Source organism: Aspergillus caelatus (assembly GCF_009193585.1).
Source record: "Aspergillus caelatus strain CBS 763.97 unplaced genomic scaffold BDV27scaffold_73, whole genome shotgun sequence".
Taxonomy (NCBI): domain Eukaryota; kingdom Fungi; phylum Ascomycota; class Eurotiomycetes; order Eurotiales; family Aspergillaceae; genus Aspergillus; species Aspergillus caelatus.
This window is the reverse complement of record NW_022475336.1, coordinates 106,820-122,533: the sequence shown is the minus strand read 5'-3', so window position 1 is coordinate 122,533 and position 15,714 is coordinate 106,820. Positions and strand designations below refer to the sequence as shown.

At 49.0% G+C, this 15,714-nt stretch overlaps 7 protein-coding genes across 7 annotated transcripts; 4 read left to right on the top strand and 3 right to left on the bottom strand.

The window, feature by feature from the left end:
• Window positions 1–148: 148 nt before the first annotated feature.
• On the top strand, window positions 149–1,279 carry BDV27DRAFT_127294 (putative mitochondrial genome maintenance protein Mgm101; the record flags this gene model as incomplete). Its single annotated transcript, XM_032066734.1, has 2 exons — window positions 149–761; window positions 874–1,279. Coding segments are annotated over exons 1-2 (844 nt in total), but the record flags the coding sequence as incomplete, so codon positions are not given.
• Window positions 1,280–1,286: 7 nt separating this feature from the next.
• On the bottom strand, window positions 1,287–4,836 carry BDV27DRAFT_106689 (serine/threonine protein kinase). The gene is made up of 2 exons (XM_032064415.1): window positions 3,707–4,836; window positions 1,287–3,640 (listed from the first exon to the last, which is right to left on the bottom strand). Exons 1-2 carry the CDS (start codon window positions 4,379–4,381, stop codon window positions 1,478–1,480), a joined length of 2,838 nt encoding a protein of 945 aa, XP_031928307.1. The 5' UTR covers window positions 4,382–4,836; the 3' UTR covers window positions 1,287–1,477.
• Window positions 4,837–7,434: 2,598 nt separating this feature from the next.
• Window positions 7,435–8,610, bottom strand: BDV27DRAFT_144653 (pyridoxal phosphate-dependent transferase; the record flags this gene model as incomplete). The annotated part of the gene is made up of 2 exons (XM_032070290.1): window positions 7,435–7,680; window positions 7,714–8,610. 2 exons carry the CDS (start codon window positions 8,608–8,610, stop codon window positions 7,435–7,437), a joined length of 1,143 nt encoding a protein of 380 aa, XP_031928306.1.
• A 303-nt stretch (window positions 8,611–8,913) lies between these two features.
• BDV27DRAFT_157134 (Gfo/Idh/MocA family protein) lies at window positions 8,914–10,248 on the top strand (the record flags this gene model as incomplete). The annotated part of the gene is made up of 4 exons (XM_032072448.1): window positions 8,914–8,947; window positions 9,013–9,033; window positions 9,082–9,612; window positions 9,674–10,248. The coding sequence occupies 4 exons, from the start codon at window positions 8,914–8,916 to the stop codon at window positions 10,246–10,248; spliced, it is 1,161 nt and encodes a 386-aa protein (XP_031928305.1).
• Window positions 10,249–10,312: 64 nt separating this feature from the next.
• Window positions 10,313–11,710, bottom strand: BDV27DRAFT_157133 (MFS transporter; the record flags this gene model as incomplete). Its single annotated transcript, XM_032072447.1, has 2 exons — window positions 10,313–11,430; window positions 11,500–11,710. 2 exons carry the CDS (start codon window positions 11,708–11,710, stop codon window positions 10,313–10,315), a joined length of 1,329 nt encoding a protein of 442 aa, XP_031928304.1.
• Window positions 11,711–12,628: 918 nt separating this feature from the next.
• BDV27DRAFT_144650 (GIG1 family protein) lies at window positions 12,629–13,377 on the top strand (the record flags this gene model as incomplete). The annotated part of the gene is made up of 2 exons (XM_032070289.1): window positions 12,629–12,764; window positions 12,821–13,377. The coding sequence occupies 2 exons, from the start codon at window positions 12,629–12,631 to the stop codon at window positions 13,375–13,377; spliced, it is 693 nt and encodes a 230-aa protein (XP_031928303.1).
• Window positions 13,378–14,103: 726 nt separating this feature from the next.
• BDV27DRAFT_144649 (dTDP-glucose 4,6-dehydratase) lies at window positions 14,104–15,610 on the top strand (the record flags this gene model as incomplete). The annotated part of the gene is made up of 5 exons (XM_032070288.1): window positions 14,104–14,216; window positions 14,282–14,500; window positions 14,533–14,822; window positions 14,877–15,284; window positions 15,531–15,610. The coding sequence occupies 5 exons, from the start codon at window positions 14,104–14,106 to the stop codon at window positions 15,608–15,610; spliced, it is 1,110 nt and encodes a 369-aa protein (XP_031928302.1).
• Between the last annotated feature and the right edge of the window lie 104 nt (window positions 15,611–15,714).

Sequence of the window (15,714 nt, the reverse complement as noted above, 5' to 3'; positions counted from 1 at the left end):
ACTATGTACACTAATCAGATCCAATCCATCTCCCTTCTGCCATCCTTGTTCAAAACAGTCGATATCGTATCACGTGATTATATCAAGCTATCAACGTAACATCAGAAATCCGACTCACCTCCGCATCCCAGAATTAACGCCAGCTCCAATCCCAACCCCCAACCCTGAACAGACACAAAAATGTCACTTCCCCGCAGCCTACGGGCAGCAGAAACTCTCCTGTCCCGAACAAAAACGCCCATCCACCCCCAACTCAGAACCCTCAGCACAACCTCCCACCGACAACAGCAACAACAACAACAACCACCCAAACCAGCACCAACACCCACAACCACAAACTACAAACCAACACCACCAACCACCCCAACCAACTCCCAAAAACAACCCTCCCCCCAAGTCGCCAAAATCCTCTCCCCAACCCCAACCCACCCCACAACCCCCAACATCTCCAAAACCGGACTCTTCGACAAACCCCTCGAGCTCGAGACCACCCCAGAAGAAAAAATCGACTGGACGCGCTCCTTCCACGGACTTTCCGCAGCCCCATTCCCCAAGGAAGCGGCCGATATACTCCTCGCCGAGACGGACCCGGAAGAAGTGGAGATCAAGCCCGATGGCATACTCTACTTGCCGGAGATTAAGTACCGCCGGATTTTGAATCGGGCGTTTGGACCCGGTGGATGGGGGCTTGTGCCCCGGAGTGAGAGTATTGTTACTCCAAAGACGGTTACGAGGGAGTATGCTTTGGTTTGTAATGGACGGTATGTTTCTTCTTTTCCTTTTCCTTTTTCTTTTTCTTTTTGTTGGGGATTGGGATTGGGATTTGATTACTGGATTGGGATGGTTTGGCTAAATGATTTGTGTAATGGATAGGCTTGTTTCTGTTGCGCGCGGCGAACAGGATTACTTCTCCCCCGATGGGATTCCGACTGCGACGGAGGGATGTCGGTCCAATGCGCTGGTGCGGTGTTGCAAGGATCTAGGCATTGCGAGCGAGCTGTGGGATCCACGGTGGATCCGCAAGTACAAGGCGCAGTATACGCGGGAGGTGTTTGTGGAGCATGTGGTGAACAAGCGGAAGTCGAAGATCTGGGTGAGGAAGGATGATGAGGTTTCTTATCCGTGGAAGGAGTTGAAGTGATGCGTTGTCGTCATTTTGCTGGGCTGAGGTAATGTCTCATTCATGGGGCTCTGGACTGTTTGTTCACTGTGATACCCGCCACATATTTGTACTATAGGTCTTTTTTTTTATGCTAATTTGTATTATGAAATATCTCCGATTTGGTCAGACTTCGATTTCTATGTATGATACTGGTAAAATAGAAAACTAGATTGCTAGTCCATATCGCTGGATAGAAGAGACATCGTACACACATTGGTTCCCGTACATACTGTGCACAGCTGGTATTACAAAACGCCCAAAATTATAAAATCATACCCTTTTAATCATTTCTTATGTATGCTTTTAACTGGTTATTCAGCGAGTGTTGTGGCTGTTCGCTCCGTATTGCGATGTGCGCGAGACGAATGCACCGGGCATCCGCTCATTGGAGGGGTGTTGTTCGTTGGTCGGCGACTGATTCATGTGCGGCGACGGATATTCACCGTAGGTCTCCTGCTCTGAGGGCTGTGGCATTGAGGGGAGCTCATACCGCTCGCTGGAGTCATATGGACTGTCCTCGTAGTAGTGGCCGGGGTAGGCCTGGTACTCCGCTGCCGGCGGTGCCGGTGGTAGAGGTGCGGAGGGAGGTGGTGCTGGAGCCGTGACAACATGCCGAGGCGGAACGGGCGCCGCCAGGATGGGAACACCGCCCGTGGCAGTGGGGTAGGTGTTCTGGGTGCTCTGATTGCCGCTGGCCTTGCGGCGGCCGGTCGATGGCTCGCGGTTGAGGGTGCCATGGGGGACGCCCAACTGATCCTTTCTTGGGGAGGCGGCCGGCGATTGGAAGCTCTCCGTGTCGTGTCCCTCGCCTTCCCCAGCGGAACGACTGGAATCGACGAAGGTACCTTGGCTGTGAGAGGTGGACGAGGCTCCGCCTCCACGACGCTGCAGGGAGCCGGAATCCCGGCCAAGGTCCAAACCGGTCGACCGTGAGTCACCATATGGCATAGTCGGATCATGGAGGCTGTCCGTAGCGGTGAGACTAGACACTGCCATCTTTTCGGTGTTGAGGCCGGGGCCGTTGTTATCACCTCCATCGGGCTTATCATCGTTGTTATCTTCGGCAGCAGGTTCCTCATCGGCCGCACCAGGGGCGCGAATAGGAATCTTGCGGATGGCTGCAACCAATGCGCACATGAACTTGGAGCGACGGGCCGCGCGAACCGACTCAATGGCCCAGTTTGATTTATGGCAGATGGTAACAGCGAGCTCTAGCTTATCCATATCACCCACCCCAGCGAAATCAATGCTGACGTCCGGCTGGAAGTCACGGCTGTTCTCCTTGTCGCGGACAAAGAGCTCCATTTCTTGCCGAAGCATTTCGACATCGGAGAAGTTCGTGTCAAATTTGATGGGAATAGTCAATGTCTCATGCATGGCGTTGGAACGGGTGAAATTGTCAATCCAAAGCGTGTTCAGCACGACGTTGGGAACCTGGGTGGTTCGACGGTCGGTCACGCTGGTAAAGACCGTGAAAAGCAATGAGATACGTTCCACCGTGTATGGCTGGCTGGAGATTTCCACCCGATCGCCGACGTCGAAAGGATGTTTCACAAACAAGAAGATACAGGAACCAAGGACTTCTTGAGCGGTGGTGGCGAAGACGAAACTCAGGGATAGTAGAGAAGTGGCACCCGCAGCGATCACCGTGCCAAAGCCGCTTGTCACAAATGAGACAAAGACCAAAACACTGATACCGAACGCAATCGTCATCAAGAGATTGTCCAAAACGTGAATCGCCTGGTCCACATCATGCATGCTGTGGTTCAATGCTTTCCTTCCGCGACCAATCTCCGCGACAGTCAGGATCATCTCGTCCAAACTAATATCACCATTGCCATCCCGGTCCAGGATTTGGAAGCATTCCTCTGCCTCCGCTTCCTTACCGGCACCCAATACCTCGGCAATATCTTCGAAATACAAGGCCTCTCGCCCCTCAATAACGAACGACATCCAGATTCGGCGCGCCAGGGCTTCCGACGACCTCTTGCGCTCCAACGCGAGCGTGACAATGGAGCGAGCGGAGTTGGCATTGAACACTTCTTTACCTGTGAGTTCTTGAGCGACATCACCGAATGCTGCCGTCACCTTGTCACCGATCCGGCCAACATTTTGCCCAACTTCCCTAATCAGCCGCAAGGGCGCCGATCCCGAACGCGGCATACCCTTCACTTTGCTGGCGATGATGTCGGTCATCGCAGTATCTTCCTCGCGAAATTCCTTACAGTACATGGGGAACATACTCCGAGAGGCATCGTACAGTTCTCCCAGGAGGGTGACGTTGCGCTTGGATTCTTTGATCTTCTTATCGAATTGCTTTCGGTGGTAACTGATCGAGATCAGCTGCACGATAGCTTTCTCGGCGAGGAAAATCAAACTGCAGACGAATAAGGCAAACAGAATGTTCTTGATCGTTTTCTCCCAAGACTTAGTTCCCGTATCATTCTCTGCCTTCTTGACAGGGTTCAACGTCATAATCTACATGCGGCCTGATTAGCAAGTGGCCTGCTGCTGTATCGAATTTTGGAAGATTTTGGAACATACCGGTAAGAAAGTGACTAGGGAGACCACAGCCCAGAGCACGGTGGCGATGGGAAATTTCAGGCTCTGGAGAATCAAGGCATACTTGCGGGTGCCAGAGCTAACGATACCAACCAAGAATTGGAAGACATAGGGGAGGAAGTGAGCGAAGATTTTGCACACCCACAAGCTTAGCCAGACTACCTCAATCCAGGTGAAAAACCAATGCAAGGGTACGCCGCCAATCCTCGTGTCTTGACGGACGGTGGCACCCACAATAATGGGAATTGCAATCAAAAGCGCTAGGGGAGACACATAGATGAGATATCTGGTGATGATGGAAAAGTTGAAGACGGCTTGGTAGATGCGTCCCATGCGCGTCAGGGTCCCATCTTCTGGATCGTCCAATGACCGCGCTCGCGCCGAATCAATTCGTTTGCGACGTCCTGGACCGGTGACCAGGGCGGCCTTTTCTTCGGCACCTCCCTCTCCCGGCGGTTCATACAAATTGGGGTCAGGGCTCGTGGGGTTGATACTGGTCTTGCGAGCGCCTGTTTGTCCCCGACTAGGGACGGGGTTTAGAGGAATTTCAATGGTGACATCGTTTGGGTTGGCCATGCCGTCGCCAGAATAATCAGGGATCTGTTGGAAGCGATGTGCCGACAGTCGCTTTTCAGCGAGACCAGGCCGAGTCGACATTAGAGCTGCAGACGCGGCACGGGCAGTGGGATTGACGGCCAGTTATATTTTAAAAAGAGCGACAGCTGTCCAGCAGCCCAAAGAGGGGTAAAATTAGTAACTGCGAGCGAGCGACTCCAAGGAACAGTTTCGATTTAGGTTATCGAATGGCAAGCATCAAGGCAGATTCTAGATGCCACTCCCACTGGTTCTTGTGGGGGAGAGGTGGGTCAAACCCAGCACCCAAAGGTGAAGCAGGAAAAGATCAACAGATCAATTCGTATCTGAAAAAAAGAGCGTAACTCGTCAAATGAGAGTGAGGGACAGATCAGGACACTGATACGAGACAAACGAAGGACGGTCAATCTGGTTAGGATGTAAAATGGGGGAGAAAGAGAAAGAGAAGGAAAAAGGAAGAAAGAAGTGTGAAGGAACAAGCCGCAAAGGATCTGAAAGGGCAAAAACATGTGTACTCCGTACCACGGGTATCACTCAGGGCAAGAAAGATAAAAAAAAAAAAAATTAAATTAAATTTGAAAAAATTAAAAAAAGCCACCTCAGGCTATTCCAGGCACCATCATGGGGCGGGCGTGTTTCACCATCGATTAGAATCGAGTGGTTCCCGTCTTAACGTTCAACCTCCATTGTCATGAACAGGGGTTGCCTGGGAATTCTGGCTGGAATTCTCTCCGGTCAATCCATTCTTGACTCCATTCCCAGCGCGTGGTCATGCATGATTTTTCCCGTCCTGGGTGATTCTTCGTGGGGAGCGATACTGTCCATCGTGACATCGTGACTTGAGACTAGTACTCAGTAGTCCTCCATAGTATATGATGAAGACATGGTGGATATTCGAGGTGATGAACGCCCAATCAGCCTTGTGGACAATTTGTTGGACGATCTTTTTTTTTTCTGTGCTTTTTGCAGCCCGTGACCCTGCCAAGTCTCCGGCTGTTCCCCACCATGAGAAAATATCACCCGACAGTCATTTGATTGGTTGGAAGTTCAACGCCGGCTACCAAAATGAGGAAGGCAACAGTACCGTAATTTGGCCAGGGCTCAAAGAAGTATTATTAGTATTCTTAGTAGTATTCTTAGTGTTCGTTGGTATTAACTAGTATTTAATGAGATAGTCGTGAATACGTATACTCTCGGTCAGATCGCTCCATCGTGACTTGGGTCTAGAGCATATGCATCGTCCCAATACTGTAGATCGGTCTCTCCGTTTCCATACCTAAATTGGGTAAAATCTGACACGTATCCATTTACGGTCTGTGAGCAAAAAAGTTCAATGGTGTACGTGAATCAATTCGATTGCTAATATCCTTCCCAAGAAGGATCCCAAAGTGGCGGAATTGAAACAAAAGTGGCAAACCAATGCGGGTGCAAAAGCTCTAGCCGAGGGTGTAACCAATGCGAATCGTGAATATTTCCTCTAGTCAATTCATAGTAAGACTATAATTCCGGTGATCGACAATGAGAGATTGATGACATCGGATGGGGTATTTCTAACGATAGACGAGCACAATGGACAAGTTCCTGTTCCTTCACTGGTAACTGGTTTAAGAAACCAACATCACAATGCACTTTTCTCTGTTCCTCGATCGATCCGATCATTGACTGACGTAAAACGCCCATAAGTCTCCCTTGGTTAAGCTCAGCGTTAGTGACCCGAAAAATGGCCAATCAATGGGCCTCGTCAAACAACAAGTCTTAGGAACCCATAAAAAACGTGACTTTCCCGACGATCGTCTTAGCCCTTGCGTTTGGTCCTCTGGAAACTCGCCATCTCAGACAACAAGACCATGTTGGAGAGGGGAAGTGGGTCTGACATACTGAGTTATTGGTCTCTAACATCATTATTGCGTTGGAGCGTGAGTTTCTGCTTGTACATACATAGTCCTATGATAATAAACGACGGGGCATCGGAGAATGTTGATCAAAGCGTCATAGATTCATAAAGCCGGGTCCGTAGTTGAGTATGAACAAGGCATCATTCGCTGGAGAATAATAATTACAATGAGATATTATCCAACTCATCCGGAACTGAGAGAGAGAGCGAAACCAGCACTCAGCCTACCACGGTCTTAGTTGCATGCCTTAATAGGTAATAAAGGTAGTGGGCTCAAATATATATCGATCTTCGCATACTAGTATTACATAGTGTTGATTGAGGCATCGGAGTCGGACTGAGATTTGTCTCCGACATATAAATGCACAGACCATTTAAAGAGGTACACATACTTTAAAGGACTATTGATCAATTGACATTTCACGTTGTTGGTGAGGTTCAAGGTCCATACAGCGACTTTGATAAGCACCAGATAAGACCAGAAGGCAGAACATCGAAATGCCAAGAATTTCATGAAATTCAAAATGTCAAAATGTCATGAATTCCAATATTGGCATTTTGAAATACCTAGTGGAATATCATTCAACCTTGTTTATTGTACGCATACCTCGTGAAATTGACCCTGCAGTTACTCTCTGCAAACAATATGTCCATGAAAAAGACAATTAGAAGGGCAATGACTTGTCTGACAAGTGTTTGGGATTTGGATTTCAAAATGTCAAAATGTCAAAAAATTCATGAAATCCATGAATTTCAGATTGTCAAGGTTTTGATTTGCTTGCTACTAACCGACTTATAATGCGTACTGCCTAGTTTCATACAGGCCCCGGTTTCCACCAGTGAAACATACAGCACAAACACTCCGTTGAAGCTGAAAGTCTAAAACAGTACTTCCAGTTCAACTTCGAATTATTACGGGCATTAGGAGAACGGTACCTGCTGTTGAAACACATTTGGCCGAATCACCTGGGTTAATTGAACAGTGTTACAGACTGTTTAAGAAACTGTTCAATAGCTTGTTGGACAATGTCCGAGTCGCTAAAGCTGCTTAATATCCTACTCGCGGCCTGGCCTCTGACCTTTACTACGGTTACACCATTGAGATCGTACCTCCCGGAATGGCAATATTGTGAACCGTTGCAGATGGCCATTAAAACAACTACGGACACTACCTATTCGACCAAAAAGCCACAGGCAACGGTTGTTTAACCTGAGTACAGTACTAAATGCCACCCTCTGCTATCTCACCCCAAAAAACAAACACCTTCCGGATCACAACCTCCTGCGTCTCATCAGACAGCGCCAAATGCACCGGAAGCAGCAAGATCTGCGAGCTTGCAAGTGACGTAACACGGTCATCTCCATGAAAACGACTGTAACTCCTACCAAAAGGAGACGAATGTAGCGGCATAAACTGTGGATGTACCTGAACATCGGCGCTTGCCATATGCCGAATCATATCCTGGCGCTGCGTGGGGTCCATAAGCCTGATTTAGAACACGTTCGTATTATGGGTGGTATTATCAGGAACATGGGGTAAAGTAATGTACCCCTTGTGGACCAAAGGTAACAAACTGACAAAGTAACGGTTCCAGATATGCATTCTGCGCGCATTGATGCAATCCGCAGCTTGTAATTGTGCGTACAAAAACGCTGCCTGCAGCTCAGAAAGAGTGGCAATCAACCCCAGATTCAGCCACTGGTAGCGATCAACTTCACCGCGCGTAAAGCGCGAACGGTTAGTCCCGTGGTCATAGAGGATCACGGCTCGCTCGACCAGCGCTGGGTCATTGATTAGGAGGGCACCTCCCTGACCTCCGGCTGTAAAGTTCTTCTTTTCCTGAAAGCTGAGACAGCCGACGTTGCCGATAGTGCCGAGCATCTGCCCCTTATAGGTAGACATACACGCCATGGCTGCATCCTCGCAGACGAATAGCTTGTGCCACTTGGCGACCTCCATGATTTTGTCCATGTCGCATGAGACTCTGCCATAATGAACGGGAATGATTGCTCGCGTCTTGGGAGTGATGGCTTCTTCAATAAGGTTCGCGTCAATGTTCATCGTGGCGTCTTCCAAATCTACAAACACTGGTACGGCGCCCCGCAGCGCGAATGCGTTCACAGTTGTCACGTACGTATAGCTAGGGACAATTACCTCGTCGCCCGGTTGGATATCAGCAAGTATGGCAGCCATTTCCAGGGCGGAGGTGCAGGAGGAGACAACCAGTGCTCGTCCGCTATTGCCTTCCAAGAACTGTTCCAGCCATTGTTCACAAAGCCGGGTGTATTTTCCCTTGCCAGACAGGCTCTTCAGAGTGAGTACATCTTCAATATTGGCTAATTCGGTGCCGATAATGGTGGTGCAAGTTGTAGGGATAGTATTGGTGTGTTTATCCATATTCGGAAGTGTTGCCTCGGTGAAACCTGAGGGACAGACAGAGGGACAGATATAAGGACCATAGTTAGGCGCGCCATTTAAGACTCATACGCGGTCCAGAAAGCAGGAATCGAGTATTTTGAAACAAACTGGAAACGCCACATCAGAGGATATTTAGTGCCACAGACGCAACCTGGTAGGTGTAACCGCATTTTAAACGTCTTTGAGTTGAAACCCGGCGCTGACCCTCGGGAGATACAAATACGAATTCCGGACAATGAGATTGAAACTCGCTTGATAATTTTATCACTGACCTTGACGACGATGGCTATTAACGAATTACGTTGGGGTATTCTGGGTATGCACTTATAATGCATCATGGGTATGGTTCAGTACAGGAAGAACAAGATTAACACCTCGCAGGCACAGGAAGCATTGCCAAGAGTACATCTCCCCCCTCAAGTCATAATAAAAGTCCTCTAACAAGCACAGAATTCGCAAAAGACCTCCTCGTCGACCCGGCCACAAGAAGACATGGTAATATCGGCCACCTCCTTTCCGGGGTAGCATCTTCTCGTTCAGATGATGTCGCCCAAGAATTTATCAATACAGTACAAGCCCCGTCCTACTGTCACGCATACGGCAATTACTCCGATCTAGTTAACTGCCCTATCATCGACGTGATCTATATCGCGACACCTCATTCCCACCACTTCCAGAATGCCATGCTAGCTCTCGAAGCGGGAAAGCATGTGCTGTGTGAGAAAAGCCTGACTGTGAACGCTGCACAAGTCAAGAAGCTATTCGCCATAGCGAAGCAGAAACAATGCTTTCTCATGGAGGGACTATGGACACGGTTCCTTCCAGTAAGTGTAGAGGTGCGTCGACTTCTCCAAGCCGGTGTCATAGGGACTGTCACCCATGTCTTCGCGGATAATGGCCTGGGAGCGGACCTACATAGAGATTTAGCGACAGGCGACCGCATGGTTGTAAAAGAACTGGCTGGCGGGGCGTTGTTGGACCGTGAGTACAAATGTTTCTCCGGAGGGCTATGTGCACTCATGACTGACGGTATTTTACCCAGTTGGCGTGTATTCAATCCACTGGGTCCTTCAAGCCCTCTCCAAGGAAATTCGCCGTCCAAATCAGATCCTCTCCACCATGACGAAAAACCCCATATCAGGAGTCGATGAAACCACCACCATCCTTATGAAATTCGCTCCCAGCACTGCAGACGGACCTGAAATCCAAGTCACAGCCAGTGGCAGTCTACGTACCACAACCAACACAGTCGGCGAGACCACTGCGGTACGGATCCAAGGCGATCAAGGCGAAATACAAATTTTTGGCTGGCCCTGGTGTCCATCCCGACTACGGGTCATCAGCCGGAGTCCCGGGATGAATAGCCGGGGGTTTATCAGCAGCGATAGGACCGACCTTCTACCTGACGGTGCATACGGACTTTGTTTCGAAGCAGATGAAGTCGCACGCTGCATTTGTGAAGGCCTTCTAGAGAGTCCCGAGATGCCCTGGCTAGAGAGCCTGACGGTCATGGAGATTATGGACGCAGTGCGTCGGGAGAACGACCTCCAATTCCCAAAGGAGATTGAGACATTGGAGTACCCTGTAGCGCTACCTCCTAAAAGATGCCGAAACTAGCATTACTATGGGATAAATTCATGAACATTCCACAAATTCATATAACCACTAATACAAGTTATCCTCAAACATCCTCCCTCCCACATCCACTCTGCCCACCCCGTCTCCCCGTAAAAACAACTACCAAAACCACCGTAACAAGACTAAGCACCCCCATCGAAACAGTCATAGCCACCCAGCCACCCCATTCACGAATATACCCCGCGTAAAGCGGCCCCACAAGAGTTCCAGCCGCAAAAGCAGCATTACTCAGGCCATACGCCTGCGAATACGCACCCCGGACACCAAAAACCCCAGGATGACGCTTTTCAACCACCTCAGTCGCCATACTAATCTCCGCCATGAGAGCAGGCATGGCCAATGACACCCCACACCCAAACAGGAATAAAAATAACCGTAATGACACTGAATACAGGGTTGTATTCTCCTGAATCATGCCCAAAAGCATCATACTTGGCGCCGTGAGCGCAAAGCCTGAAATAGCTGGCCAGTATGGACCGACCCGGTCCACGCAGTAACCGGCAAGAGGAGACAGAAGTATTAGAGGCAGGAAGTTAGATAGAAAGACGATGGCTATTTGGCTGGATGTGTAGTTGAATAGATCTTGGAGGTAAACTGGGAGGACGGCTTCGAGGGCTGTCATGAAGGTGTTTAGCATGCACATGCCTATGATGGCGATTAGGAATCGGGGGCAGCGGAGGATGAGAAGGGTTGGGGGTGAAGCTTGTGTTTGTTCTTCTGGGGGATGGTGTAACAGAGGTGAGTGTTCAGGCGATGAATGGTGGTTATGTTTATATCCCGGGGGTAGAGGCTTGAGAAGGCCACAGAGAATAATCTCGATGAGTATAAGTGCGATAGCCGGGGCGAAAACAGCCCTGTAACCAGCTATATCGTAGATGAAACCGCCGATGATGGGACCGGCGAAGAGCCCTAGACTTAGGCCCATGCTTGTGAAGCCTATAGCGCTCCCGATATGCTTACTTCCGACTGTGTCGAGGAGAAGGCAGTAGCCGATTGTGAATATACTGGAGGTGGAGATTCCCTGGAGCACTCTGGCTAGAAGAAATAAAGGGAGGGATGTTGTGAGGGCGGTTAGGAGAGTGGCGCCGCCTACGACGATTAGACCGAGGAGGAATGGACCTTTTCTTGTCTTTGAGTGGTCGCCTATCCAGCCGAAGAGTACTGCGGATTGGGAGATTCATGTTAGATAGAGTGTCTTAGGGTATCAAAGATGAGTTGTTGGCAGCGTACAAGACCCTAGAAAAATAGAGGCTCCATAGATAGCCAGAATGGCCGAGGCCCAGAGTTGAATATCACTTTCTGGAATTCCCATTCGCACCTTTAGGGCAAAGGGCAGCACGGGGACAATTAGTCCATGGAGGAAAATGTCGGTAAAGATAGCGACACAAACAACCAACGTAACAAATGCACTCGAGGATCGCCATCCCGTATGGGGGATCATCTTGAATTAGGAAGGCCTCCAACGAGGAGGGGATTGTACAATACTGCATGCAAGAAGGATCAAATTGCCCAGACAATGTCGAAAAGAAGACTAATGCATGGTTTTACGCTGACGATAATTTTCCTACTCGGTGATTTCATTCCAGCCCACGTTAACATGCCGAACAAGTTAAGGTCTACTACCCTGTCGTTTCCACCTATCGAGAAGCAAAACCAGCAACCAAGGTCAGATGCTCGATCCGCTCTGTTCCATCCTGTAGTTCCTTGTCCTTGAAGGTTTGATACATTTGTTTCAGCCAATCTCGTCCGTGGTGTAGCTGTAGCGCTTCAGGGTTGAGCCACCTATACGAGAAATAAGCTGTAATGCTCCCGTCGGAGTGACTTAGCTGCAGAATACAGAGGAATTGACCCACCGTTCAATGACTTTGAATACTACTACGTCGTCATCGCCACGCGTCTCGGTGAGAAGGAAAGTAAGACATCCCTCTTCTATATCGGCAACACGGTCAACTGTTTGACGGAGAGTCTCTCGAAGCTAGAAATAGAAATAAACGTTTTCATTAGCCCTAATGGAGAAACGAGACGTTGGGGAGCCTGGCAAGTTGCTCTTTCCCCGCCGACGGACGAAGGGTCGCGATGAGATGGATTGCGGCCATGGTATCCCGGCTTTCGTTCAATGTGGCCGAACCAGAAGTTCCTATACATATTTGTTGATGGTTATGGCTCTGAAGGTCCGATCGCAATGTGATACTGGACTACGGTGCGTCAATACGCACAGGGTTACACATTAATGTCCCAGAGTAGAGAAGTAGATTTAATCACCGAACGCCTCAAACCCTAAAGAACTTGGAAAAGACTATATAGAGGGATCATGAAGCATGGAGCTACCGGCTTACTTTGTTATCGCGACCATTCTAAAATGTCTAGGATCACCAATACAGAGGAGCTGATACGCAATGCGCCGTTCGAGCTCAGCAAAGCAGACATGGAGGTCCTTACCACCACCGAGGAAGCTTTTGCCCCGCATACTTGGGAGGATATGCAGGAGATAATTGGTTTGAAGACTTCTCCCTTGTGGTATGAGGCTTGAATATCATTAAGATGTTGTCAGCCGGTGGCGATACATCCCAGCTGAAGCGCACTCCGACTGATCTCCGCAATTACATCTTCTGGAGCCGAGAGATCCAGGCCACATTCAGCTCTGTAACGAACTTTCTTATGAAGAAACGGTTACACTGGGAAAAGAAAGCCAATAATGCCGAGAACCGTTTCAATTATCGCCACTCAGTCCCTTTCGCCGACCAGTCTGATTATCGCATTCTACGCAACGACTGGCCCTACGCCATGTCGCCGGGAATGGTTCATACTGTCGTATGGCTGAAGACGTCTATACCTGTAGACGCGGAGGGTGATCTGACTACGGAGTCCCGCCGGCTGATTGCGAATTTTATCGAGAGAACATTTGCGATGCATATGAGCCAACGAGAGCATGCGGGGAACAACATCCAATGGTCCAAGAACAGGATAAAGTGGCAGAGCGTGCGTGCTCTTGAGCATATTCATGTCATTCTGAGGGATGTAGATGATGAGTTTGTGACGAAGCTGACGGGGCAAGGCCCCGATGATATCGAGAGCAAATCATATTCTGCCTCCGTGGACAGCAATTAGGGTTTCTCGTGTCCGGCATGACTCGGATGCCTCCCAATCTAGACATTGTGCTACCTTAACGGAGGCCGAAATTCAGTGAAATATAAGGCTAAGTAATAAGTTACATTTCCTATTAATCCGATATCCTCCGGTTGGGCGCTTGTGGTTGTACGTGTCCTCGTATACGAACACGCGAGAAAGATGGACCACTTAAACTTAGATGAACGTGCGGCACAAATCATACGTGCTATAATGTGAGCTTTGTTCCACAGTTCGGCCGGTTGGTTTTTCATAGTGTACAACCTAGCCTGAAGTAAATAAGTGTCTTGAACTAAGGTTATCCATATACTTCACGATCACCAATGAGTGAAAAGCACCGATATATGTCATAATATGTATTCAACTCGATGTGGTTCCCTTAGGTGATACAGCAGCAAGGTCTACATACCCGGCTACAATGGGTGATACAGATGTAAACATCTACTGCGCAATCTAGGATATGAAAACACCTCGACCTTGTTTCAACCCACGGACTATATTATGTATCCGTGCTATTGCATGGAGCGAGTCTAAGCTTTCGAATTAACGCAAGGTCTGAGATAACGTTTGGTGATGATAATGGGCATGCCTGCCAGGCTCGTTGCCGTGAAGTGAGCCGCGTACTGGTTCGATAAAGAGTGGACTTCACTGTGGGCTAGATATTAAGTATTCGCGTTATGGGGCTGATCTGAGCTCCAGCACGTCAAAATGCATATCAGTTCTGATAAATCTACATATGGCATGATTCGTTCAGAGCATACGCAACTTAACGGTGTGCCGGTGCTGAAGAGTATCCTGGTGACTGGCGGTGCTGGCTTCATGTGAGATCAGCAAGCACCTTCGTTGTCGAGTTGGCAGCTTTAGAACTTGACTGACATCCATCCAGCGGCGGCTGGTTCGTCCGTCATCTGTTGCAGACTTACGGCAACCGTTATTTGGTAACTTGCTTCGATAATCTCGACTATTGCGCCTCAATGAATAACTTCAAGGCTGTTGCCCAGTCTTCGAACTTTTATTTTATCAAAGGGGATGTCTGCGCTCCCAGCGATGTAGAAAATGTGCTCCGCAACTACCGTATTGATTCTATTATCCATTTCGCTGCTAGGTCCCATGTTGACACATCACTCAACGATCCAGGTCTTTCACACAAACCAATGTCATAGGCACCCAGGTACTGCTAGAAGCTGCTCGGAAACACGGCTCGATCAGACGATTTATTCACTTGTCCACTGATGAGGTGTACGGTGAGAATGATGCTCAAAATCCTTCTGCCTTCACCGAGGAGCAAAGTCTGCACCCCACAAACCCATACTCAGCGAGCAAGGCCACGACCGAGATGATCGCCCAGGCATATCGAAAGTCGTTCCATATGCCAGTCATTATAGTGAGATGCAATAACGTATTCGGGCCACATCAATATCCTGAGAGTAGGTGTTCTCCGATCGTATGACTAGGGATCCTTTAATCAGAACCTGACCTAGAGCTGATCCCGCGATTCATCACCCTCTTGAGCCAAGGGAGAAGAATGCCGATCCATGGAGACGGTCGCACGTCTCGGGCATTTCTATGGGCGGGCGATGCTGCAGAGGCACTTGACGTGATCTTCCACATGGGAACTGACGGTGAGACGTACAATATCTCCTCTAACGACCATTTACAGGTCCGAGAGGTGGCGGAGAAGATCTTTCGAAGCTTCTATCCCGATGGGACCCATGGTTTAGACAACTGGATTGATCTTGTTGCAGATCGTCCGTTCAATGATAGTATGTACTGGACCGACGATTCCAAACTGCGTGCGCTTGGATGGAGACAGCGGACGAACTTTGACGAGGCGCTACGGATGACTGTCGACTGGTATTGTCGGGACAGCGAGGGCTTTTGGCCAAATTGTAAGGACTCGGGTAGCACCTTCGCAGTTGGTGATATTGTTATTACTGAAGACGGCTATATTTGAGCCGTACGAACTATATGTGCGCCATCTTTGGGACTAGGGGGATAATCGCATTGTTCATATCATTTCATCAGCTATACATACCTGAATGCCTGCTATGGTTCCTACGCAGTGAAATTGGTGCCGGGGGGGTGGTTATATATATGTAAAATCCATATAATATACGCTATGGTATTCTGCGCAGGGCCACTTCCCAACAGCCTGGTTATTATGGGTCTAGAAAACCGACAGATGGCTGGTCGATCAGGGGCGGCTTTGGCATAATATATCTTAATATATTAACACCCCTGCTATTAAGTGGAGGAAATGATTTAGACAAGGCCCATGCATGACTCGATTTCTGCACTGATAGAGATCTTAGACCCTGC

Coding starts and splice junctions, on each gene's coding strand:
- BDV27DRAFT_106689 (XM_032064415.1), bottom strand. CDS start 4,381: ATGTCGACTCGGCCTGGTCTCGCTGAAAAGCGACTGTCGGCACATCGC. Junction 3,641..3,706: donor CCCTAGTCACTTTCTTACCG/GTATGTTCCAAA, acceptor GGCCGCATGTAG/ATTATGACGTTGAACCCTGT.